The sequence below is a fragment of the Hyperolius riggenbachi genome, chromosome 3 (genome assembly GCF_040937935.1).
Source record: "Hyperolius riggenbachi isolate aHypRig1 chromosome 3, aHypRig1.pri, whole genome shotgun sequence".
Taxonomy (NCBI): domain Eukaryota; kingdom Metazoa; phylum Chordata; class Amphibia; order Anura; family Hyperoliidae; genus Hyperolius; species Hyperolius riggenbachi.
Genome location: NC_090648.1, coordinates 234,784,008 through 234,810,824, shown reverse-complemented (window position 1 = coordinate 234,810,824; position 26,817 = coordinate 234,784,008). Strand labels below are relative to the sequence as shown.

The 26,817-nt window shown below is 42.8% G+C and overlaps 1 protein-coding gene across 7 annotated transcripts in view; it reads left to right on the top strand.

Annotated features, from left to right (window-relative positions):
* Positions 1-26,817, top strand: part of TASOR2 (transcription activation suppressor family member 2) — a 133,384-nt gene that overhangs the window by 65,263 nt on the left and 41,304 nt on the right. For 6 of the 7 annotated variants that reach the window (XM_068275978.1, XM_068275981.1, XM_068275979.1 and 3 more), the window contains 5 exons: positions 2,997-3,173; positions 4,982-5,912; positions 9,698-10,061; positions 15,068-15,331; positions 21,425-22,174. In XM_068275978.1, coding sequence (XP_068132079.1) covers positions 2,997-3,173; positions 4,982-5,912; positions 9,698-10,061; positions 15,068-15,331; positions 21,425-22,174 — 2,486 coding nt within the window. The remainder of the gene's footprint in view (positions 1-2,996; positions 3,174-4,981; positions 5,913-9,697; positions 10,062-15,067; positions 15,332-21,424; positions 22,175-26,817) is intronic. The other variant, XM_068275982.1, reaches the window with a different exon arrangement.

Below are 26,817 nucleotides of genomic sequence, written 5' to 3'. Positions count from 1 at the left end.
TAAAGGCAGCCATACGATCCCTCTCTGATCAGATTCGATCAGATAGGGATCTGTCAGCTGGTCGATCTAATGGCAAATCGACCAGTGTATGGCTACCTTAACACCTCCTCCTCCTGCCCAGACTGAGCTCCCATGAGCCCTTGCTACTGCCAAGGGTCTCTGAAAACCTGTGGGCGTGGTTTATTTAGTTTATAGGGAATTGGAGTATTAAAACAAAAACAAAAATGTATTTGGCTTGAGGAATGCCCTATAAACAATAGGAAAGGAACACAATTATGCAATGAATAAAAGTTCACCTCGGATCCACTTTAAGTAAAGCATCTAAGAAGTATAAGAAGCCATTCGCTATTGTTGCTCAAAACCTGAAATCTGTTTAAAATGGACTGACATTGCAGATTTATTAACCCCCCTGGTGGTATGATTCTTTCCTGATTTTAGGGTCTAAAAGTGGCCAATGTTTTATCTCGCTTGTTGACCCTTAAGGCTGCTTGCACACCAAGACGTTACAGGCGCACGTTAGTGCGCCTGTAACGCTCCCCCAACGCACAGCAATGTAACACAAGTGGGCTGTTCACACAGCCCACGTTGCGTTACATGTAACGCTGCACGTTCTGTGCAAAGTGCAGCATGCTACGGCGTTGAAGCGGCTATAGCCGCGTTAGACTGTTTGCACATGCGCAGTGGGGGGCGGAGGAGGCGGGGAGAGCCAGCTACAGTAGCCGCGCACATGGCTACTTAATATTCACTGCACTGGCGGGCGCTGATTGGCCGGCGGGACCACGTGATGCGGAGTGTCTCGCTCCGCATCACGTGGTCCCGCTGGCCAATCAGCGCCACTCTGGTAGACATTATAGGACTCGAGCCGCCTAACGCGGCTCACTCTACCGTCGGCTCTTGCAGCACCATACGTTGTGTTAGGTGCACGTTATGCGACCTTAACGTGCCACCTAATGCAACGTCTTGGTGTGCAAGAAGCCTAAATCAAGAAAAAAATCATAACCTTAGAGCCTGCAGCAGCCCCTGCATTTACTCACCTCCCTCAGACAGTATAGTGGTTTACACTTCTAGGTGATCCTTGGACAAGGCGGCTGATCGTGGCTGCCTTTGATGAGAATTTAACGTTTATACAGTGACCCCTCAGTGCTTTGGCAAGACAGATTATGCTGGCTGAGTGAATTGCTTTCCTACTCCCACCTGCTCCACGCTGTCAGCCTTCCTCTATCCTGTGTAACTTGTGTAAACTGTCACCCAAGGGGTTGAATCCTGTTCCCTGCCGGGTCCAGTCTTCATAAACCTGAATCACTAGTAGTGTACCAGGCACATGTCACAAGGGGAGAGAGGACAAGATAAACCTGGGCTAATCCTACTTCAACTGCTGTAGACCTTTATGTGCATTGTAAATATGTACAGATCCGTAAGTCATGGAGAGTCAAAACCTGCAGAATATATTTTTTTTTTTATTTATTATTTATTTATTTTTTTTGTAGAAGGCCAAAATAAATTTGAAGATCTCTTTCTGAAAAGGCAGTCTAAAAAATACAGTACGGTTCTCTTACAGGAAACCTGTAACATAAAAAAGTGCCTATGGGGGATACTTGCCTCTGGATCCTACTAAGGCTTCCTCCGTCCCACGGTGGCAGCCCTAAATGTCCCGAACAGCGGGCATGTAAATATTTACCTTCCCCGGCTCCAGCGCAGGCGCAGTAGTGGCTCTTGGCTCGGGCTAAGGTGGAAATAGCCGGTCCCAATCAGGTCCGCTCTACTGTGCAGGCGCAAGTCGCCTGCGCAGTTGAGTGGACCCGATTGGGATTGGCTATTTCCACCTTAGCCCGAGCCGAGAGCCGCTACTGCGCCTGCGCTGGAGCCGGGGAAGGTAAATATTGCAGGCGCTACTGCACAACAAATTGTCGGCTGTGTCTTACGAGGGGCCCAGCGAGACCACTGTGGGAGGGAGGACGACGAGGGAACCCTCAATAGGATCCTGAGGCTTCACCCTCCCGAGGTAAGTACCCACTGGGGCACTTTTTTATGTTAGAGTCTCTGTAAAGAGGATGATGTTTTACATGTGATCATTTAGTTTGCATGTGTAGCCTTGACTTGCAGTTCCTTTTATTAAGAATTATTATTATTATTATTGATTTATAAAGCGCCAACATATTTTGTGGCGCTTTACAAAGTAAGAAACAAACATGGGGTACATAATAACAAAAAAAATGATACAGCATACAGAATACAAAGTACAGAAGTGGTAATGACAGTGATAAAAATAACATGATGAATAAAATGTATAATGATTTCCAAGACACAAAAAGGGGAGAGAGCCCTGCCCTTGCGAGCTTACAATCTAAAGGAAATGGAGGGAAACAAGAGGAGGGGTAGTATACGATAAAATATATAAAGGCAGTGTGTTTTAGGATACCTAGTAGGAGTGCAATTTTGGTCTTAGGACAAAGAATGGGCATTTCAGTTTTTGTTAAAAAAAAAATAAAAAAAAAAAATAAAAACGTAGCCACCTAAGACTTTCTAAATTGCAATAATTTTAAGTCCAGTTGATATGAGCCTCTCCAGAAATTCCTTCCTTGCTGCATGAGTCATTTGCTGCAGATAGACTTGAGGTTTTTTTGTTGTGTGTGGTTTTTTTTTGTTTGTTTTTTACTGATTTTCAACACTTCAACGCTTATCAAGTGAGTGGCACCAAATTGAATTCTGCTATGCGATGCATACAGTACATTAAGTGCTTCACCGCAACTACACACGGTCCAGTACCTCACAGCATGCTTTGCATTATTCTGACAGATTCTGCTAACTCACTATTGTGAACGTGGCTTTACAATATAATCGCAGTTGCTATGTGACTGATGTCAATTCCAATGCAATGTGTAAGTTTGAAAGTACACCTCCTATCTTCCACAGTTGTGCTCATAATTTATATGCACTTAAAAACAATGAAAAACACTGAGGTGGAATTTTCCTTTTAAATGATTTTGTTTCACTAGGAGCTGAAGTTCTGACTGCCGAATTTGTGAATGAGGAGAATATCAGCTCAACAGAAACTGAAGTTCCTAGCAAAAAGGTTAAAGAGCAAAGAAAAGTCAAGAAAACAAAAAAGAAATCTAAAGCAGAACCATCCCCTGCACTTGATAGATCAGCTAAAGGCAAGACCAGTGATGCAGGTTGGAAAACTTTTTTTTTTTTTTTCTTTTTTTTTTTTTTTTTTGCATGCAAGTTTTATGCTTTGATTAGGAAATGATTGAATAGGAGGATCACAACAATGCAAAAAAGGTTTTTTTTTCAATTCTTGAATCCACAGCTTTACTAAAAACACCCATTCAAATTACATTTGGAGATGCATGACTTGTGAAAGTGTACCCGAGGTGGGGGTAGGGGGCAGATGGGACGCAGAGGCATGTTCCCTGCTGCAGGACATGCCTTTGTACCCCCCCCCCCCCCCCTCCGGTACCACGCTATCACCCCCACAAAATTAGCAACAAGCAATTGTCACTAATCTCGAGGGGGTAAGGGAGGAGAGGTATTCCTAACTCAAACGCCCACTGGCGGCGTTCTTGCAAGCCTTCCCCAGATGCCATTGGGCAGCTCTGTCTCTCCCTGGTCGCTCTCCCGTCTCCCTGTGTGTGAGACCTAGAACAGCTTCTTCCATCGTCGTGAAATGACAAAACTAACCCACTGCAGGCTACAGGAGCAGCAGAGAGCGTTGTGGACGGTGGCTACCTGATCAGCCCAGCCCCCTGGATCAGATAGCATTAAATATTTTAATTTAGATCCCCACCTCGGGTTCCCTTTAAGGTGGCCATACACTCATCGATTCCTCAGAATGTTAGATTGATACATTTTTAACAAAAATCGATTAAAAAATCGATCAGACAGGATGTAAAGTTGTAAAAAATTAGGGGGTGGGGCAAGAGAATTGGCAGATCAATGGCCTATAGCTTTGCACTGCATTGAACAGTGCAATTCGGCCGATTTTTAATAGATCCCCTGCTGGAATCTATTGGAAATTAATGTGCAGTGTATGGTAGTAATCGATTCCTTTTAAATGTATTCCTTTTGGAAAGGAATCAAACGTTTTGGAACATTGGGTGAAAATTTAAAAGTATATAGCCAGCTTTACTTCTTTTGTATTTATTTTAGCAATTTTTTCCCCTTACAAACCTTTCATCTCGGTAAAGCTATTGTGTGGTCACTAAGGGCTGTTAAAAAAAGAACTATAATACACAGAGGGTGGTCAAACTACTTGGGACACCTAAGAACATATAAATACCATGGCCTGTCTAATGAATAGGGCTACCCTCTGTCTTTAGAATGCATTCTTGCATAGTGGTCATACAAATGTCGATGTGTGCATTGTGGGGTTTGTATCCTGTAACCGGAGGAAGTGCCTCTAGTTCTCAGAGGAATGTTGATGAAAAGAAATTACTCTCTTTGTAGTACTCTAGAACCACTCAATAGTTCAGTGTTAAGGTTAGGTGACTGCTGAAGCTATTAAGGTGTTCAGCATCACCCTGGTTATTCTTAGCAGTCTTTATTAGTACTAATATCTTGATATTTAGAAACGTTAATGAGAAAGCAGCCTGTTATAAGTCAAGTCTCCAACTGCGTTTAAAAATATAATTTAGCTATTTCAGTGTTCTCCCCAGAAATTTTCTTTCTAGCTGGGTGGCATGAAAATTTGGCTGGGCGCAATGGGGGAATACAGGGCCGGCGTAACTCTGCTTACAGCATAGAAGGTGGATGAGGAGGTGAGCTGATGAAAGCCGGGTGCTCACGAAAATTAGCCGGGTGGAGCACCTGGCTAATAGAGCCTGGGGAGAACACTGTATTTTACCACTTGTGGAATTTTCATTATATGTCCTATCCTCTGTAAATATAGGACATTTAAATAGGATTGGAGATGTAGAGTTCAGTGTGTATTTTTTTTTATTTTTTTTCCTTTGGTTTGAGTTTTCCTTCTATCATCGTACAGGTAACAAGAATAAATCATCACAAGCAAACTCCAAACAAGAAATGAAAACCCCTATAATGAAATACAAAGAACAAACCAGGAGGCAATATAAAGATGCAGCGGAAAGAAATAAAAATGCTTCCTTTGAAGACAGCGGCTCATTCAGTAAATCCAGCGCAGATCTTAATTTGGACGCTAAGCAGTCAAGTCATCCAGCACCAGTACCTGACAATACAATCATGGAGAAGAGGATAAGCATGTATGAATCTCATGCATTAAATCTGCTTGCTGACTTGGCTTTGAATTCGTTTGGATCCTCCAGCATTCCTTACATAAACAATGAGGGCACTGTCCCTGAAAGTGAATCTGAGGTCCCAGAGAAGGTTCATGAAGATGATGGCGCTTCTACTGTAGAACAATCCCAGAAAGACTGCAGCCTCCCTTTACAGTCCAGTACTGAGCCTGGAGAGGCATCTGACTCTGAAAAAGAGCCATCTAAAAATGATTTCAGTCTGGGGAATGTTACAACTCCAATCTTTGAAAAGCCACCATCCTACAAAGTGCTTGCTGCAGCCGCTAAGGCAAAAGCACGGAATAATGCCACAAGTAAGATTTGTTTAGAACATTCTTATTCCCAGCTTCCCTTAGATGACACCTGTGATAAAGTCCTAAAAGAGTTATACGAAAAGTCTGTTCTGAGTGTCACTGAGCCATCAGTCACAAGTCCAAATAGTAAGGAGTTGGAACAGTCACCTGATGATTCACCAGGAGAACTGGTACTTGTAGACAGTGATGACGCAAGTCCTGCCAAGACAACAGAGCCACGGGCAGTATTAAAGTTCCAGGACAACTTTCACATCACGTTCAGGTGGGGGGGCAAATATGATTTTGATTTGGACAGCAAGTTTACCACTGATCCACTAGAAAAAACAATAAATCGAGCATTACATGGGTAAGTCCTACTCTACTATAATGTACCATTTATACTTTGAAAAATAAGTCCTCCTTTATTAGCCCATAAGCTTCTAGTGCACTGAAATGTGCTATCTGGCTAAAGCAATTTTACTACTTTCATGTATTATGAGTGCATACTTAAAGAACCTGTTTAGAATATTTCTCAGTCTCTTGGTCCTTGTATTAGATAGATATGGCAAGAGTGTATGGATAGTGGCAAGCTTAATTCTTGGCAGTTGCTTACAGGAAGAAGTCACATCAATGGCCTCATCAGTGTGCTTAATTTCTTCACGCCCCAGACACTAAACTGAGGAAGTATCTGTGATCAAGATGCATAATGTAAAACATTCCTTCTGTACAGCAAGCTAAGCTCCAACCTTCCTATTTTTTTCTTCCTATAAAGTTAATCACACAGATAGCTTTTCAGGATTACAGATGTTTTGGTAGGTAACAATAACATTTCTATAGCACTTTTCTTCCATAGGACTCAAAGCACTAAGGCTCTCTCAGGTTCAGTAGTTAGTGGTAGGATGATAACGCAACAAAAATTTATATTTCTACAAATGCAAAAATGAACAGGTGTGTTTTCAGTCTGGATTTAAACATGTCCAGAGATGGAGCTGCCCTGATCTGCTGAGGTAAGGAATTCCATAACGTAGGAGCAGCATGTCAGAAGGCTCTGGGACTATAAGTTTCCAGGTGGACTCTGGGTATGACTAGATTAGAACCTGTGGATCTGAGATTGCAGGGATTGCTACGTAGCTGTAACATTTCTTTCATGTATCCAGGGCCCAGATTATGTAGTGATTTAAATGTCAGTAGGCTGATCTTGAATTGTACCCTCCATTTTATAGAGGTGGTAAAGGTGGCTATACACAGTTAGATTGCCATACAACGAGGCAAACAGATAAGTCCCTCTCTGATCTGAATCTGATCAGAGGGGGATTGAATTACCACTTATACTGCACACAGATTTTCAATAGATTTCCCTATGAAATGTGTTGGAAGTTTACCGAACTGCAGGCCTCGCAGTTCCATTGGTCTAGTTAGACGAATAATTAGACCAATGCCGGCGACGGGGAATGGAGCATCGGAGGATGGCACAAGACATGACAGCTGCAGGGGGCTGATAGAAGCCCCAGGTAAGTGTCAGTTTTTGTTTTTTAAAACAAGCAAGAGAACCCCTTTAAGTTTTTTCCTAGGTGATATTTTTACACCTTATCAATAAAAAATCTTCCTCACACTGCCACAGAGATCTCTTTTCCAATCCTAGCTGAAATGCTCCACAATAGGGATGGTCAATGAGATGCAAAGAATCCTGCGTTTATGCAGCTTAAAAGCTGACTGATCAAAATAATCTAAAGTGGGATTCGATTGCTTTGTCTTCAAGCTGCATACATTTTCATAACAAAGTTCTAGAAGTCTGCATGAACTCCATTATTTACATCTCATTATCCACCCTTGCTCTACAACATGATGCTGTAGCCACCATGCTTCAACTACACAATATATATATATATATATATATATATATATATATATATATATATATATATTTGTTGTATTTATAAAGTGCCAACATATTACGCAGCGCTGGACATTAATTTAGGTTACAGACAATATTTAGGGGTGACAAACAGCAATATGACAATACAGGAATACAAGAAAACCAGATCACACAGCACAGTATGAGTACAAGGTAATGCTTAGTCACTGGATGGGAGCATGGAGTTAGGCAAGTTAGGTTCACTCAAATGCATAGCATGGGTGCACAGTAATAGAGGTGCATGATCAGGTAGGACACAAAAGGAGTGAGGACCCTGCCCAAAGGCTTACAATCTAGAGGGAGCGGTAGGGACACGAGAGGTAGGGGACCAGAGTCGGCTGTGGGTTTAGAGCAATTGTGAGGGGTGATAGGCAAGAGTGAAAAGGTGAGTTTTGAGGGCCTTCTTGAAGGTGTTGAAGGAGGGGGCTGCCCTAATGGGTGGAGGTAGGGAGTTCCATAGTGTCGGAGCGGCTCTTGAGAAGTCTTGGAGGCGTGCATGGGACTGGGTGATGCGGGGGACGGTCAGGCGAAGTTCATTGGAGGAGCGGAGTGAGCGGCTTGGTGTGTATCTCTGAGTAAGATCAGAAATGTAGGTTGGACAGGTTTTGTGGATGGATTTGTAGGTCAGACACAATATCTTGAATCTGATTCTGGACTGGATAGGAAGCCAGTGGATATATATATATACACTTGAGGCTTCCTCCAGGTGATGACTCCCTTGCCATCCTCCTGCGCCACCTGGATCTTCCACAGTTTGCCCTGAAAAATCCTCCGGTCTGGGGTGAACTGTGAGTGCCCGACCGAGCCGCGTGCATCCACCCCCATTGCAGAATGCTCCTGGGTGTGGAAAGGGGAGCACGTGCTGTCAGACTGCGCCTACACCATCTGGCCCAGATTGGAGGACTTTCCATTTGCAGAGGAATCCAGGGGGCAGATTACAAGGGAGCGATTAGTCTGGAGGAAGCCCCAGGTATGTATAATTTTTTTTCTCCTGCCCCATCCCAGGTACATGTTAACTGCTGGAATGGTATTGCACAGGCCATGAACAGTTCCTTATCTATAGATGTGAAGCTGAGATTTCAGGCCAGACAATTTAACCTTGGTTTCATCAGAAAATGTAGTTTCTCACAGTAAAATGTACCTGAAGTGAGAGGGATATGAAGGCTGCCATATGACTAAACACCTTCAATATTGATTGGCCAATTACTGACCAATTTTACCACCTCCATATAGTATGAAGGTCAACAAATGTTGAATCCTGTAAGCAGATTGTGTGGGTAAGCTCTCATACTATATAGAGGTGGTAAGATTGGTCAGTGATTGGTCAATCATAATTGAAAGTGCGTACCAGGCTTAAAAGTATTGGAGGCAGTGGATCAGCAGGACAACCAGGCAACTTGCATTGTTTAAGATTAAATAAATATGGCAGCTTTTCTCTCACTTCAGGTATCCTTGAAGTGCCTTTTTCTAAATGAGTGCTCTTTTATTGATGTTGCAAGTGAAGTTCGGTGGAGTATTGTATTGATGGCTGTCTCCACCTCCCAACAGGTTTTCTGTCAGCCAGAGTAACAATCTCTTACCAAGACATTCTTGCCTTATTGCTCAGTTTCTCAGTTTTCTCCAGGTTTATTACATATACGTATAAAACCCATTATCTCCAAGCTTGCAGGCAACGCTTTTAACTTTGGGTTTTTGTTCTGATACAGCTGTTACTGGAGTACCTTATGTTGTCAGATGGGTGCCTTTCTTTTCCAGTCAATTCAATTTACCACAAGTGGACAGAATGCAGGCCCCATCTTACTCCTCAGCCCCTCCTCCTCTCCTCCTTTTTCCATGCCCTCAGTGGGATCACCTGTTCTTAGCAGTAACCCAATTGGTGTTATAAGGGGTGGAGGCAACTGCACTCAAGATCCACCCATATCTCATAGTATAGTACTTCACAGTGAATGATTAAATTGTCAGTCACTGTGGGGAGGCATTGCTGTGATACGTATTGCCGCCTGCCCCTCTCCCTAAATGCTAAGCCGACCGTACACTATAGATCGGCACTGCGATCATCACTGAGAACCACCACTGTGTTACTGCATTTCTAAAAAGAAACAAAAAAAAACAAAAATGTTTGAACTAGAGCTTGAGGCTTTTCTGCATCAAATAACTGAATGTGGTTTAGTTAAAAAAAAAAATGTTTACTATAAAGTATAGTGTGTGGTTTTATCTTTTTCTTTTTACCGTATTAGACCGTGGAACCCTCACTTAAAGGAGAAAGTGGAAGATGTGAAGATCATCCTGCACATGTGGTTAGCCCTGTTTTATAGTAAGCAGAGCCAGCCAGTGAGCTGCAGCTCTAGGAAGGTGGTGGAACATAGTAACCCAGCCAAATATGTCTCAATCAACACAGTGCTTGATCCATTTTATGAGATTGTGGATTCTGACACTTTGATGAGCCCTGCAGATACGAACAGTAGCAGTGTTCCTATGATGAATAGATATGAAATATCCTCTAAAATGTCCCCTGACTCCTCAGCACTGGATGAAGTGGAGAAAGATCCCAGTAGCAGTCCTGCTGAAGATCTAAGTCTTGCCTCAAGTGTACGCAGGAAGGTAAGAAAGCTTAAGAGAAGTAACGATCTGAATTATATTAACGGAATAAGAATGTACATGCTGTATTTTTGTGGTTGAACTAGTGAAACTGTTCAATAGTCATAGCTAAGTTCAGCTACTACGGCTTTGCCTGTTTTGTTGTATACAGATTAATCTTTAGATCATTGCTAAACTAGAATAAAATGGGCCATGTGCAATTCAATTTTTCTCCTAAGTTTTTTTTTCCCTAGGTGATATTTTCACATTTTATTGATAAACTGCCTTTTAAGCCACCAGCAAGCAAAAATTGCAAACCGAAGATGAAAAACGATCTCCTAGGAGAAAACTTAGGAGGAAAAGTACATTGAAGAAGCCTATATTGAAAATCATAGTCATGATTTTTGGATATTGTAGTTGAAATAGATGAGAGAGGGGAACCTTTCGCAGTCAGAAATTTGCACAAACAAATATTTAACATATTCAGTTATATAGCTCCTAAAATTTAAAGCAGTAGCAGGCTGAAAATAAGAGGCATTATTTAATGGTATGCAGTAACAAAGTCACTATGGCCTCAATTCACTAAGCTTTATCAAACACTTTACCGAATGTTTGATAATTTACCTCATGGTTAAAATCTAAAATTGAATTCACTAAAGTGTTATATATTTATCGAATGGTTTATGGATAAAACATTCAATAAATCTGTAAAACCTTAGTGAATTAAAAATTAGATTTTACCCATGAGGTAAATTATCAAACGTTCGCTAAAGTGTTTGATAAAGCTTAGTGAATTGAGGCCTATGTGTACAAAGTCATTATGTTTAAGCATCGGTACATCGACAATTTAAGGATGATCGTTCTCAACTATTTTGCGAATTAGGTTAAAGGCAAATTTTAAAAACAAAATTCCTGGAATGTGGATTTAAAATTGCAAGCAATTGAAGTAATGAAGTGGGAGGGAGTGGTATTTCTGCTTGAAGCACTTTTTCGTGCAGTGAAATGCAGAAAATTGTGAACAGGCCCTCAAATATGGAAAAGTAATATCGCATTCCAGTAATAAGTTGTTCTCAGTTATTATTATTAGCATGGTGATAGACATGATGTAAATGCAGGAAAAATTTGTGGCATCAACCTCGTCAGTCAGCTTATATCGGGGGAGAAATTCACTGGTCATGCTGGTAAAATAAACAGTATTTTGGGATGTCTGTCAGTGCTTCCTCTTCCCATTCCCTATATACAGAACTATGTATGCCAACCATGTTTGCTGCATAAGAACAAGTTGAACATGTACACATGGTTATGCTACAGCCAGCTCATGAACTTTACATTTTGGTCATATTTCATTCCTGCACATACAATATTTGATGTCTAAGATCAGTTTTAATGTAACTGACACAGATAACATAAATGAAGGCTAGCTAGCAGGTGAGATTGATAAAGGACAATAACCTGCATACCTAGTACCCATAAAAAAAAGTAGCAAATTCTGGACTTGATGAAAAATACATGCCTATTTCACACAAGTGTTGGAAGCATCTCCATCCCTTGGTGAGATAAATGAATTGAGCTAAGTGACTTCTTCCACAGCTTTCTGTTGGTGGTGCAGTTTGTTGACTCAGAAGCATGTAGATACATTTAGGCTGCAGCTGCTGATACATTTGTATTGGCTACTTGTGTTCTTCCCACCCAGAACAATGATTAGAGAAATCCATCTAACGCCAGACTGAACAAGCCGTATCCATTTGCTTTGCGGTTACTGCTTGGGGAACTATATACCAAAGCCTAATTTACCCCACATAATTAAGTTCTGGGTAATCTACACCAATCAGCCACAACATTACAAGGTGAAGTGCGTAATATTGGTTTTGTTGTCACCATTGTACTTGTCAAAGAGAGGGTAGATAAGGCAGCAAGTGAATCCGATTTTGAATGTGACTTGGAAGCTGGAAACCTTGGCAAACATAAGAATCTGAGCAAATATGACAACTGACAAATCCCGATGGCTAGACACTGGGTCAGAGCACTTTCAAAAGGCAGGTCTTGTTGGGTTTTCTGATATGCAGCAGGTTGTGCCTACAAAGGTGATCCAATGAAGGTACCGGTGAACCAGGCTGCAATTAGGCAGCTGATGCCTAAATTCACAAATATGTATGGGGAGGAAATACAGCCTGTTGTATGAGAGACTATGGGGTGTATTCACTGAACTGCAGTAAGCAGAATGTGTAAAGTCTTGCACACGATGAGTAGAGCGTGATGCATTGCATGTAGTATATTGCATTACATGCTACTCATCATGCGGTAAGACTTTGCGCATGTTTTTCGGCTGACTGCAGTTTAGTGAATACACCCCAATGTTGCAACAGACAAGCCCATGATGACCCCTGTCCACTGCCAAAAGCACCTACAGCAGGCTTGTAGAAGTGGACCATGGAACAATGAAAGAAACTGACTGTCTGTAATGAATCACATTTTCTTTGGCCTCCAAATTGCCCAGATCTCAGTCTGATTGAGCATCAGTGGGATGTACCGGGAATGCATTCATTCTGATTCTTGGGGAGACACCACTCTGCAACCTACAGGAATTTATTTAATTGCTACTACCATCTTGGCACCAGATCCCACAGAACATGATGTGGTGGATCAGAGGTGTGTTAGTGGCACAATGGTAAACTATACAAATCTATATTAAATGTCGAATTCTTTATAAACATTGAATCCAGATAAATTCTATTGCAAATTAAGGCCGGCTTGATCAATGTTCAGCATCAATTGAACACTGAGCAGGAAAGGCCATTCATGAATGGATTAAGTGGGCCAGAGCACAAATGGAAGTGTTACGCGATTGTCTTTTCATACATTGAGCAGTACAAAACTAGTGGTAGTAACATTCTCAGTACCAGATTAGATTCCTGCCTGAAACTTATTTAATATTGAATGGTAGAAGTTGTAAACTATGGAAAATGATATGAAGGATTTTCTGATCTACATTATGGCCAACCTAACGGAGCACAGACTGGCCACACACGATACAATAAAATGATCCGATTTTACAGCAATTAGATAAAAACGATTGTATCTCCCCAAAAAATCAAAACCTTTTTTTTTTTTTTTTTTTCATTCGACTGAAAAATCCGATTGGATTTCCGTTTTTTTTTCCCCATTAATATCGATCCGGAATGCCAGAAATGTCACCAATTTTTTTTAAAGATTATATGGTGTGTTTGCCAATTTATTAATATACACACCCCAGCAATTTTCTCAGTTTCCAATCAGTTTTATCATAATTGGTGAAAAATTGTACATAGGTGTGTGGTACATTGGTCAGATTTTTGAAATATTACAATCGGTCAGAAAAATTGATTGCAATTAATAAATTAAACAGATATTTCAAAAATTGTATGGTCTGTGGCCACCTTAATGGTGATCAGCACAAATCAAAAGATGCCAGTGTGCAGTCTTATAACATATAAGGTTAATAAGATCAAATTAATGTTCTGACATTTCAGATGAACTGTTGAGTTCATTATTTTCAGTGCCAGTCCTATTCAGTCACAGTGAATAGGACAGCACTACGATGAGGTCCAAAATGCATGCAACAGTCCGTTATTGCAACATACTGCTGCACAATTCATTAGTGGGGACATTAGACAGTGCAAACGACGCCCTTTTAGGGCTGGTTCACACAGACGTTTTGCTGGCATTAAACGCAGCGTTTTAATAGTAACGTTTTTAGGGATCTACCGCCCTCCCATGCGAGTAAATGGGAGCATTTAGGAAAAGCTTTTGCAGGCTTTCATGAAAGCCTGGCAGTTGATCCCAGCATCTCGTCTTATCTCAAAATCAATATGCAGCTTCTAGAATCAGAATCCGATTTATTTCGCCAAGTACAACGGGGGTTGTACCCGGAATTATTTTTGGCACGACAGGGTCGGAGATGGTACAAACACATACATGCAATCCAACACATACAATCAGGTACAGTAGTACAAGTAAGCACATACATACATACATACATACATACATACATACATACATACATACATATACATATACATTGGGGAAGGCAGGAGTGCTATGTGAGGGGAGCAGCCTGCCGTCTACCGGTGGCGCTCGCTCAGCTCCGCAGCAGTCCCAGATCCCCGCAGTGTGTCCTGAAGAGAGTGTAGAGAGAGAGCGGGAGAGAAGAGATAGCTAAAAGAGTGTAGAAGAGAGAGAGCCAAGGCAGGGAGAGAGACAGAGGCATTCTTTTTGGGCTGCAGGTAACAGTTAGTCCGAGTAGAGAACATCCCTGTGGGAAATCGCCAGGTGGGCCACCACCACGCGGATCTTCAGGGCTGGGTGGTGATGCAGGCTGATCGCTGATCTACAGGGCTGGGTGGTGGTGCAGGCTGACCTGGTCCGCGGCAGTGGTAGACCCTGGGTGGCCGAGCAGGCTGGGGGCTGCGGCTGGTGGAGGCTGTGGCTGGTGAAGACCCTCTCTGGATTCCACGTGGGAGGCCCAGCAGGAAGCGGTGGTGGTCAGGCCTCCAGCATATGGGGAGTCCCACATGCTCCGGGCTGGCTTCCTGGACCTAGAAGGCGTTTGAAAGCCAGCAAAAGCCAATGAAAGCCCATAAAAGCCAAAGAAAGCCCATAAAAGCCCAGCCTTTCCATATACTTCCTGTAAAAGCCACCAAAAGCCCAGAAAATGCAACGCTCTCCTAAAAGCCTTCAAAAGCCATTAAAAGCTAAGCTGTTAAATGCTGGCATTCTAAAAAAAAAAAAAAACACAGCCTTTGCAGAAGCCCATGTGAACTAGCCCTAATGTCCTTGTGATGCACTATACACATTGCTGAAATGCGCATAGAAACGCTTAGTGCAAACGAGCCCTTGCACTGCTAAAACCTTGGTTCATTGATTGTAAATATATTTTTTCTGTTACAGTAGTACACTTGCACTTAATCTCTGTTAATATTTAAGAGAGGATAAGATAAGACCTATGAATTCCCCACCAAAAAAAAAAAAATCTGCATAATGTTTTATTACAGGATTATAATATAAAATTGGCAAGTGAGATGTTCCAAATGTATAACAAGAGCAGTGTGAGTGCACTTTACACAAATAGCCTTCAAACAACTCTGATGTGCAAAATGACACCAACAAGCAAAATTCCTCCACCTCCTACAAATTACATGAACCTAGTTCCTGCTAATATTCCTACTGTGTGCTATATCGGTGACAGCAAGCAGTTTAACACTGAACTAACTTCTAAATCTGAGAAAAGTGTGGATATTGGTGATTCTTCTGAAAAGGTAAACTGTCCATGTGTGTCTGACATTTAGGCTATTCCAAATTAAGTATCACAAAACTCTTTTCTGTGATCTGATGAGGTATATATTTGATTCTGACACAGTTATTTTCCATTTAAATTGATCCAGGCAATTTTTGAACAGTATAGAAAGGGGAAGTTTATACAGTGAAACAGCCTGAAAGTATTCACAGCACATCACTTTTTCCACATTTTATGTTACAGCTGTATTCCAAAATGGAGTAAATTCATTTTTTTTCCTCAGAATTCTACACACAACACCCCATAATGACAAAGTGAAAAATGTTTACTTGAGGATTTGGCAAATTTATTAAAAATAAAAAAAGCACATGTACATAAGTATTTCACAGCCTTTGCCATGAAACTCAAAATTGAAATCCTGTTTTCCCAGATCATCCTTAAAGTGGACCCAAATTAAAAATACAAGATTTCAGAAATAAAATCTATTTTCTAAATTATAATAATAAATAGCAGCCTTTTTTTCAGCTGCATGATGACAAATATAAAATATTTTACATTTATTGGACAAACCCCTCCCTTCCTTTCAAATTGCCGTGATTTTTCCGGCAAACTGGTGGAGTAGATGGTGTCCTGCAATGGAGAAAGTGCTAATGGCTGCCCCCAGTATAACCCCAGCTATGAAAAGAGAAGGGTGAAAAGCATGCACTGAAATGATCATAGGTTTGAAGGAGTGTTTATTTAGCTTTGTATGTGTCAGAGTGGTGCAACTAAATATTTTTGTTAAAAAAAATGTTTGGTTTGGGTTTACTTTAAGGGCCCTTTTCCACTATCACGAATCCGCATGCGTGGTCCACATGCGGATTCGCATAGCCAATACAAGTGGATGGCCCTGTTTCCACTTGTCAGTAATCCTGAGCGTTCTTCTGTGCGGGAGAAATCTGCACGGAAGAGCCCTCAGAATTCGCACACCGCTATGCGAATCGCAGCTAATGTATTTAATAGGGAAATTGCCTGCGGTTTTGGCATGCGTATTTTACTGCGATTTCGCATAAAAACTAATGTTAAATCACACAGGCAGTGACATGGTTAAAATCGCATAAATACTAACCTATGCAAAATCGCATGCGAAATCACGGTAAAATATGCATGCGGAATCGCACCCGCATGGGATTTCGTCAGCGGGGAATCAGCGGCGACACTGCACAAGTGGAAACGGGCCCTTAGATGTTTCTGCAGCTTAATTGGAATCCACCTCTGGCAAATTAATTTGATTGGACATGATTTCACAGTTGTCAGTTCTTGTCAGAGCACAAACCAAGCATGAATTCAATGGAATTGTCTGTAGACCTCCGAGACCGGATTGTCTCCGGACACAAATCTGGGGTAGGTTGCCTCCATCATCTGTAAGTGGAAGAAGTTCAAAACCACCAGGACATTTCCTAGAGCTGGCCTGCCATCTAAGGGCTGGTTCAGACGGACGTTTGGAGGCGTTGCGTTTGCTGGCGTCGCGTTCAGCAGCGTTCGTGTGCGTTTGGATGCGGTCGCGTTTTTTCTTCCCCTAGGGGGACATTAGCCGTCGCGGTTAACCTCCCCTGGAAGCTACATGTAGCTTCCAGGGGCTCCTTGAACGCCAGGGAAAATCGGGACCCAAACGCCGCGTTTGTGTAAACGCGCTTGAAAGCTTGGTACAAACGCTCCCATTCACTTGAATGGGAGCGTTTAACACCAAGCCCTGAACGCTGGCTGTAAACGCTCTGCAAGCGTCCGTCTGAACCAGCCCATAACTGAATGATCGGGGGGGAAAAGGGTCTTAGGGAGGTGACCAAGAACCTGAGGGACACCCTCCTGACTAGGAAGGTATGGCCGATGGAGCTGACTAAGCTCTGCCTCCCACTCCCCAGCCAATAATGCATCTCCTATACTACCCTTTGGTCAGGCTGTCCATTTGTTAACACTATATCTGGTCCCACTGATTGAATCCAGGGCTGTGGAGTCGGTACAAAAATCTTCCGACTCCTCAGTTCATGAAACCACCGACTCCAACTACCCAAAATGTCTCTGACTCCTCGACTCTGACTCCTTAGTCTAATACTTACCAGGGCTGTGGATTTTGTACAAAAAATCATCCGACTCGGACTCCTCAGTTTATAAAATCGCCAACTCCGACTCTGGGTACCCAAAATTGCTCCGACGCCTCGACTCCAACTCTGACTCCACAGCTCTGATTGAATCTACAGGTACTGGCATCTGCCCTCTATAATCAGCCAGCCATGAGACTGGTCAGCAGCTCTCCACTAGCAATGGCTGAGAACATCCAGTAATGCAACTTGTTTTGCCAAAGCTAGACTTCAATATATCCTGGCAAAAAGGGTATTTCTTGCATGCAATCCCTTCACCTCACCATACACCTTATTTTTTTGTCTTGTCTTTTATAACAAAGTGACTCCTATCTCTCCTACTTGAGTGTCATGTCTGAGACCCCCGTTTTTTGCGGGTGGAGTGACGTCATAGAGAAAGACTCGTGACAAGTAGATACTAGCCAAAGGAAAATAGGGATAGGTGCATTCTAGTAACAGTAGACCCCAGGTAGGTGGCAACCCACATTATCTCATCCTACTCGTTTTCACAAATTCATCAATAAAGTTATGTTGTCATTAGAGAAGCCATTTAATTCAGTGCGCACAACACCTTATATTAGTCCCTGTGCACTCAGGCTTTATAGGTGAAGAGTGCATGGTTTGGGTGCCTGATTATTGTGACACTTGGGGGGTAATATGCAATGCCGTCTGATGACAAAAAGCTGAAGCCAAAAAACATTGGAAGGTGAGTATCAGTAAGGGGATATGCACACTGAAAATAAAAAATCGCATGAAACCACATAAGATGCCTATTAAAATATGGAAAAATCACAATTACATCACACTGCGTTGTGATTTTCAGTGGAAAAAGTCCTTCCGAGTTACAATACCTATCTATGTGCAGGGACTCACATTTGTGGGCCTGGGCTTGCTTTCCAAAGACATTTCAAGCAATGCAAGCCTAGTTAATTTAACAAATGTGTTCTCTGAACTATGCATACCATTTGGTAATGTCAACTTTTTCAATGTGTACTATGAATAAGAGTGAAGAAAATACAGAACTAGTAGCAAATGTAGCCAACAATAAATGTTATTATGGCATCAATGACATAAACAACTTTGTGAAGTGTTGACATTCACAACACTGTTTCAAAGGCTCACTGCTCCTCTGTATACCACACACAGTAAAAAAAAATCACATAACTTGAAGTCACTACCATTAAAGAGAATCTGAAGCCAGATTAAAAATGGCTTTTTAGCTTATATTCAGCAGGGGCATGTTTGCCCCCTGCTAAAACACCGCTATCCCGCGGCATAACGAGGGGTCTTTACCCCCCAAATCCCCCCTGCAAAATCCATGACTTTCTTAGTCGTGGATTTTGCTTCCCCTGTGAGCTTCCGTGTGAGGCAGGGCTATGAGCTGCAGCCCTGCCTCACACGCGTTTGTCAGTGCGTATCTCCGCCTCTCCCCCACCCCTCTCTGCGAAGGAAGACTGAGGGGCGGGGGAGAGGCGGAGATACGCGCTGACAGACGCGTGTGAGGCAGGGCTGCAGCTCATAGCCCGGCCTTACACGGAAGCGCTCCTCGGGCACCACGGAGGGGATTTGGGGGGTAAAGACCGCTCGTTATGCCGCGGGATAGCGGCGTTTTAGCATGGGCAAACATGCCCCTGCTGAATATAAGCTAAAAAGCCAATTTTAATTTGGCTTCAGATTCTCTTTAAAAGTAAGGTTAAAGAGGAAGTGAAAGCATGTATCCAGGAGCACCCACTTAATGCTCAAAGGTAAAGGGATGTGTGCCCAGATCCTCACCCTTGTACCAAAGGGTCAAAGCAATCTATAGTCCACAAAGGATCGGCACCACACGATCTATGTATTTCAAATAGCTCTTAAACTTTTATTGCATAGTAAAAGATTGACAGGCAGCGACAGCCCGCTGTTTCGGCCTGAGAGGCCTTTATCAAGTTGCCAAGAAGTGTCAAATGGCATTTGACACTTCTTGGCAACTTGATAAAGGCCTCTCAGGCCAAAACAGCGGGCTGTCGCTGCCTGTCAATCTTTTACTATGCAATAAAAGTTTAAGAGCTATTTGAAATACATAGATCGTGTGGGGCCGATCCTTTGTGGACTATAGGTTAAAGAGGAACGCCGGTGAACATAATGTAATAAAAAAAAAGTGCTTAATTATTACAAGAATTATGTATAAAGGATTTAGTCAGTGTTTGCCCTTTGTAAAAGCCTTTCCTCTCCCTGATTTACATTCAGACATTTATCATATGGTGACATTTTTACTGCTGGCAGGTGATGCCACTGTAAGGAGATGCTGCTTGCTTTTTTGTCAGCTGGAAACAGCTGCTATTTCCCACAATGCAACAAGACTCCCACAGTGTGATGTTAGGACCTCAGAGCTGTGAGGCGCTGGCATCGCACTGTGGGAGGTGTTTCACCACAAAATCAGCGATACAGAGTCCCCTGATGATCCGTTTAAGAAAAGGAATAGATTTCTCATGGGAAAGGGGGTATCTGCTACTGATTGGGATGAAGTTCAAATCTTGGTTACGGTTTCTCTTGAACACCTTTATATTTGTCATAGAGCAGATAGTCCTGTGATAACAGGGCTGTCTTTCCCAGTAATGTGCACTGCCAAATCTCTCTCGCTATTTGGGAGCCTTACTGGGTAATATGCACTGGTGATCTGGGCTAAACCTCTCTGTCATAGGGCCTAGTGGAGCTGGTAGGTGTGCCAGCATGGTCACGCAGATTCTCAAAAGGCATTGCAGAGGGCAGGTGAGTGTCATCAAAAGGTTGGCACCATTCCCGACCCCTCCTTAGAAATTTCAAAGGGCAAGCAAGTGAAGGGGGACCAATTCTTCAAAGAATGTTGTCTAGACCACATGCTCTTAGGAGTAAAAACAAAATGTTGGGGACCTCTTTAGTAATTTTGTGTAAGTTGGAGAGGATTTAAAAGAAAAAAAAATGTTAATAAAGGTGATTGGTAAATATCTTATACGTGGAAGATTATACAATGATTCTTCAAAGTGAGCTAACTGATATAGAATTATCAAACATTTGGTTTTGATATAATAGCACAGTTCAGTGCCCTAACTGGTAATTAAAAGCATACTAAACTATGATTAGAGATAAGCATAGCAGTATCATTTGATTGCTTACTACAGCTTTAAAGAACAACACTAACATGTTTAAGAAATTTCCGTCTGAAACAATGGTAAAGGTCCGTACACACGCCGGACTGGAGGCAACGACTGGTCCGTCGTCACCTCCCGCTGGGTGGGCGTTCCAGCGACAGTCCGGCGTGTGTACAGTCTGTCTGCAGACTGATACGGCTGTTTCTGAGCGATCCGCCCGGCGGATCGTTCAGAAACAGCCGTGTCAGTCCTCCGACAGAGTGTACACACGCCGGACTGTCGCTGGAACGCCCACCCAGCGGGAAGTGACGACGGACCAGTCGTTGCCTCCAGTCCGGCGTGTGTACGGACCTTAAGGCTAGAATTTCATGAGGACTGATCAAAGATGGTTCTTCAGAGATTAATGGACTGATATAAGAATCTATTTTAAGTCACAATATATATTTGTAGGGAAAGATAGTGTTTTTTTACTCTTTACATGCCTAGCCCCATCTCTCCATTAAAAAATAAAGGCATCTGTTAATGAAATGACTTGTGGCGGCAGAGGCGGACACTTTATTTGCTGTCTTGTTGTTTCCATTGTGGACTGAACTGTTTGACCTAGAAGCAAAATGTAGAAAAGTTCCTTTTCCAACGCTGCTGAAATTGTGCCACCCATTTGATATTTCCTGCTTTCTGCACATACTCCAAATTTGCTTCTTTGATTTACAAGGGAGACCAGGTATGTAAACTTGAATACACTGTTATACATGTTCCACTGTGTATTGCATAATAAATATGTGACTTATCAGTACAGGAGAATGATGTAGTACAGAACCTGCTGACAAACATTGAAATGCTTCTACTCAATACACATGCTAAATAATGGATTCCCCTTATGTCTGATTTTAGGTAAGCTACAGGGAGATTGAGCACAAATATTTCAAATATTTTTCTGGTGCAGAAGAAGTACAAGAGTCAGATGGCTCAGAAAAACAGTTTCCTATGTTACATGACGATGCAAGGTCAACAGTTTCTGAAAATTATGACTATGCTGAAATCTCTGACTCTGCCGTCTCCCCCAGATATACGAGTGACACAAGGGTGCCTTTAAATGCTGAGGAGAAGCCTCAGGCTGCAGCGGAGTTAGAATTGCAAGAGCATAGACATGTTACATGTAAGACTGTTGATTATGCAGAACTTTCACCATCAGATGCCTTAACTATGAGTCCATCAGCAGAACCCTCTGATCAAAATGATGTACACTCAGAACATTCGGAGCCCACTGAGAATCAAAGCTCATCAGTTTCCTTTATGGACTCTACTCAGCATGGACAAGCATATTCTACGTGTGAAAGTGGAATACAGACTGCAGAGAGCAGGGACTTGCAGGAATTCAAGCTAAAGGAGAAACATGAGGACTTGGCTGTCCATAAACCTGAATATGCTAATCCTGATATCGAAACATCCAATGTTCATTTAGTTGTTACAAATACTAATGAGGCAAATATAAGAAAGGAATCTCCTCATCATATTGATAATGCAGAGTCTTCCTTTTATGTGGAATATCAGGAACATTTTAAGTCTCAGAGCACTGATGGCCTACCACAGTCAACAAACTTGGATAACAGCTGCAACAAAACTCCTACAACAGATGAAAAGGTAACGGATTTGTGACTTTTTGTATATTCTATATATTCATCTCCATTATTTGAAAATAATTCTGTGATAAAAAGGGGATTTGACCAGACGCCATGTTTTTGAAAGATTGAATAATGGCAAAAGGATGTACTGAAAGCTTACCAGATCTGGTGGATATCTTGTCATATGCTTTGTTAGGCAACAGAGAGAAATGTTTTACTTACTTCTATATTTTATTTTGTTTTTATTTTCTATGTTTAGTATATATTTATTTTTTTGTGAACTAGTAAAAGGTTTCTCCAACCTGCTCCTTTAATGCATCTTGCCACTATACAGAGAAGCTCTTAATTTTCTGGAATTTTTTGAAGTAGCTTGAAACTACTAAGTGTTCAATGGAGAGCACTTTCCACTCCTCTCATATACAGTCATTTGAAACCAACAGCCCAAGTCCTGCGTTTTCTGCCTTTTTTTTTAATCCGGTCTTGGTATGTTCTCAAAATACCTCCAAATCAGAAAAGAAAAACAGTAAGATAGACCATAGTATAGTCTGTTTTGCAACTTTTATCCAGTACTGTCACCAGGGGAAAAATAATTCCAGCTATGTAGGACACCTGTTGTTTTTAATTGATCACCAGCCTTCACCATGTGATCTCATGCAGACAAACTGCCCGAAGTGGCGCGCTCGCCTTGCCCTTATTCTGCCCCAACCTAAAGATCGCACACAGTACTTACAGGGACACTTAAGCCAGGAAAAAAAAATGAGTTTTACTCACCTGGGGCTTCTACCAGCCCCCTGCAGCAATCCTGTGCCCTCGCAGCCACTCACTAATCCTCTGGTCCCCCGCTGCCAGCTAGTTTCGTTTTTGCCGACAGAACCGTCAGGACTGGCCACGCGTAGCTTTTTCCGCATTCCCAACTGTAATTAGCGCTATTGCGGGCCGCAACACGTATAATACGCGTTGCCGCATATCTATGCGTTCGTAATGCGGCTACGCGTATTTTTGTACGCGTTGCGGCCCGCAATAGCGCTAATTACAGTCGGGCATGGTTCACTTTAACCACTTGCCGACCGCCCACAGCCAATGCCAATCGGCGTTGCGTCCTTTCGGCATGCCGGGGGAGCGATCGCGTCACTGGTGACGCGCGCTTCCCCTGGCAACTGGCTTCGCCCACCAGCAACGACAACCCGCCGGCCGTTCGGAAGCGCCGGCGGGTTGTTAACCCCACGATCGCCGCATACAAAGTGCATAATACACTTTGTAATGTATACAAAGTGTATTATACAGGCTGCCTCCTGCCCTGGTGGTTCCAGTGTCCGAGGGACCACCAGGGCAGGCTGCAGCCACCCTAGTCTGCACCAAACACACTGATCCTGCCCCCCCCTTCCCTCTGATCGCCCACAGCACCCCTCAGACCCCCCCTGCCCACCCCTCAGACCCCTGTTTACACCCAATCACTCCCCTAATCACCCATCAATCACTCCCTGTCACTATCTGTCAACGCTATTTTTTTTGTTTAGGTCCTAACTGCCCCCTGCAGGCTCCTGATCACCCCCCCACCCTTCAGATTCTCCCCAGACCCCCCCCCCCCCCCCTCCGTGTACTGCATGCATCTATCCCCCCTGTAATAACCCACTGATCACCTGTCAGTCACCCCCTGTCACCCATCAATCAGCCCCTAACCTGCCCCTTGTGGGCAATCTGATCACCCACACCATCTGATCACCCGCAGACCCGACGTCAGATCACCTCCCAAGTGCATTGTTTACATCTGTTCTCTCCTCTAAACACCCACTAATTACCCATCAATCACCCCCTATCACCACCTGTCACTGTTACCCATCAGATTAGACCCTACACACTCAGATTGCTCTCACACCCCCCCCCCCCTTATCAATTCGCCAGTGCATTATTTACATCTGTTCTTCCCTGTAATAACCCACTGATCACCTGTCAATCACCCCCTGTCACTGCCACCCATCAATCAGCCCCTAACCTGCCCCTTGCGGGCAATCTGATCACCCATCCACACCATCAGATCGCCCGCAGACCCGACGTCCGATCACCTCCCAAGTGCATTGTTTACATCTGTTCGCTCCTCTAAACATCCACTAATTACCCATCAATCACCCCCTGTCACCACCTGTCACTGTTACCTATCAGATCAGACCCTAATCTGCCCCTTGCGGGCACCCAATCACCCGCCCACACCCTCAGAACGCCCTCAGACCCCAGCCCTGATCACCTCGCCAGTGCATTGCTTGCATCTATTCCCCCCTCTAATCACACCTTGAGACACCCATCAATCACCACCTGTCACCCCCCCCTAGCACACCTACCCATCAGATCAGGCCCTAATTTGCCCCGTGTGGACTCCTGATCACTCGGCCAAACCCTCAGATCCCCCTCACACCCCCTTCCGATCACCTCCCCAGTGCATTGATTGCATCTATTTTCCCCTCTAATCACCCCCTGAGACACCCATCAATCACCTCCTGTCACCCCCCCCCCCCCCCCCCCAGCACTCCTATCCAGGCCCAATACAACCTGTCATCTAAGAGGCCAACCTGCTTATGACCGGTTTCACAAAATTCGCCCCCTCATAGACCACCTGTCATCAAAATTTGCAGATGCCTTTACCCCTGAATAGTCATTTTGAGGCATTTGGTTTCCAGACTACATCTCACGGTTTAGGGCCCTTAAAATGCCAGGGCAGTGTAGGAACCCCACAAGTGACCCCATTTTAGAAAGAAGACACCCCAAGGTATTCCGTTAGTAGTATGGTGAGTTCATAGAAGTTTTTATTTTTTTTTTTGTCACAAGTTAGTGAAAAATGACACTTTGTGAAAAAAAAAAAAATTCCGTTAATTTGTGACAAAAAATAAAATCTTCTATAAACTCACCATACTACTAACAGAATACCTTGGGGTGTCTTCTTTCTAAAATGGGGTCACTTGTGGGGTTCCTATACTGCCCTGGCATTTTAGGGGCCCTAAACCGTGAGGAGTAGTCTAGAAACCAAATGCCTCAAAATGACCTGTCAAATCCTAAAGGTACTCATAGGATGTTGGGCCCCTTAGCGAAGTTAGGGTGCAAAAAAGTGCCACACATGTGGTATCGCCATACTCAGAGAAGTAGTATAATGTGTTTTGTGGTGTATTTTTACACATACCCATGCTGGGTGGGAGAAATCTCTCTGTAAATGGACAAAAAATAAATAAATTGTCATTTACTGAGATATTTCTCCCACCCAGCATGGGTATGTGTAAAAATACACCCCAAAACACATTATACTACTTATCCTGAGTACAGCGATACCACATGTGGCACTTTTTTGCACCCTAACTGCGCTAAGGGACCCAAAGTCCAATGAGTACCTTTAGGATTTCACAGGTCATTTTGAGAAATTAGGTTTCAAGATTACTCCTCACGGTTTAGGGCCCCTAAAATGCCAGGGCAGTATAGGAACCCCACAAGTGACCCCATTTTAGAAAGAAGACACCCCAAGGTATTCCGTTAGGGGTATGGTGAGTTCATAGAAGATTTTATTTTTTTTCACAAGTTAGCGGAATTTGATTTTAGTTTTTTTTTTCACAAAGTGTCAATTTCCGCTAACTTGTGACAAAAAAAAAAATCTTCTATGAACTCACCATACTCCTAACAGAATACCTTGTGGTGTTGTCTTTCTAAAATGGGGTCACTTGTGGGGTTCCTATACTGCCCTGGCATTTTAGGGGCCCTAAACCGTGAGGCATAGTCTTGAAACCAAATGTCTCAAAACGACCTGTGAAATCCTAAAGGTATTCATTGGACTTTGGACCCCTTAGCGCAGTTAGGGTGCAAAAAAGTGCCACACATGTGGTATCGCTTTACTCAGGATAAGTAGTATAATGTGTTTTGGGGTGTATTTTTACACATACCCATGCTGGGTGGGAGAAATCTCTCTGTAAATGGACAATTGTGTGTAAAAAAATCAAAACATTGTGGTTTACAGAGATATTTCTCCCACCCAGCATGGGTATGTGTAAAAATACACCCCAAAACACATTATACTACTTCTCCTGAGTACGGCAATACCACATGTGTGGCACTTTTTTGCAGCCTAACTGCGCTAAGGGGCCCAAAGTCCAATGAGCACCTTTAGGCTTTACAGCGGTGCTTACAATTTAGCACCCCCCAAATTGCCAGGACAGTAAACACACCCCACAAATGACCCCATTTTGGAAAGTAGACACTTCAAGGTATTCAGAGAGGGGCATGGTGAGTCCGTGGCAGATTTCATTTTTTTTGTTGTCACAAGTTAGAAGAGATGGAAACTTTTTTTTTTTTTTTTGTCTCAAAGTGTCATTTTCCGCTAACTTGTGACAGAAAATAAAATCTTCTATGAACTCACTATGCCTCTCAATGAATACTTTGGGATGTCTTCTTTCCAAAATGGGGTCATTTGGGGGGTATTTATACTATCCTGGAATTTTAGCACCTCATGAAACATGACAGGTGCTCAGAAAAGTCGGAGATGCTTCAAAATGGGAAAATTCACTTTTTGCACCATAGTTTGTAAACGCTATAACTTTTACCCAAACCAATAAATATACACTGAATGTTTTTTTTTTTTTTTATCAAAGACATGTAGCACAATACATTTGGACAAAAATGTATACAGAA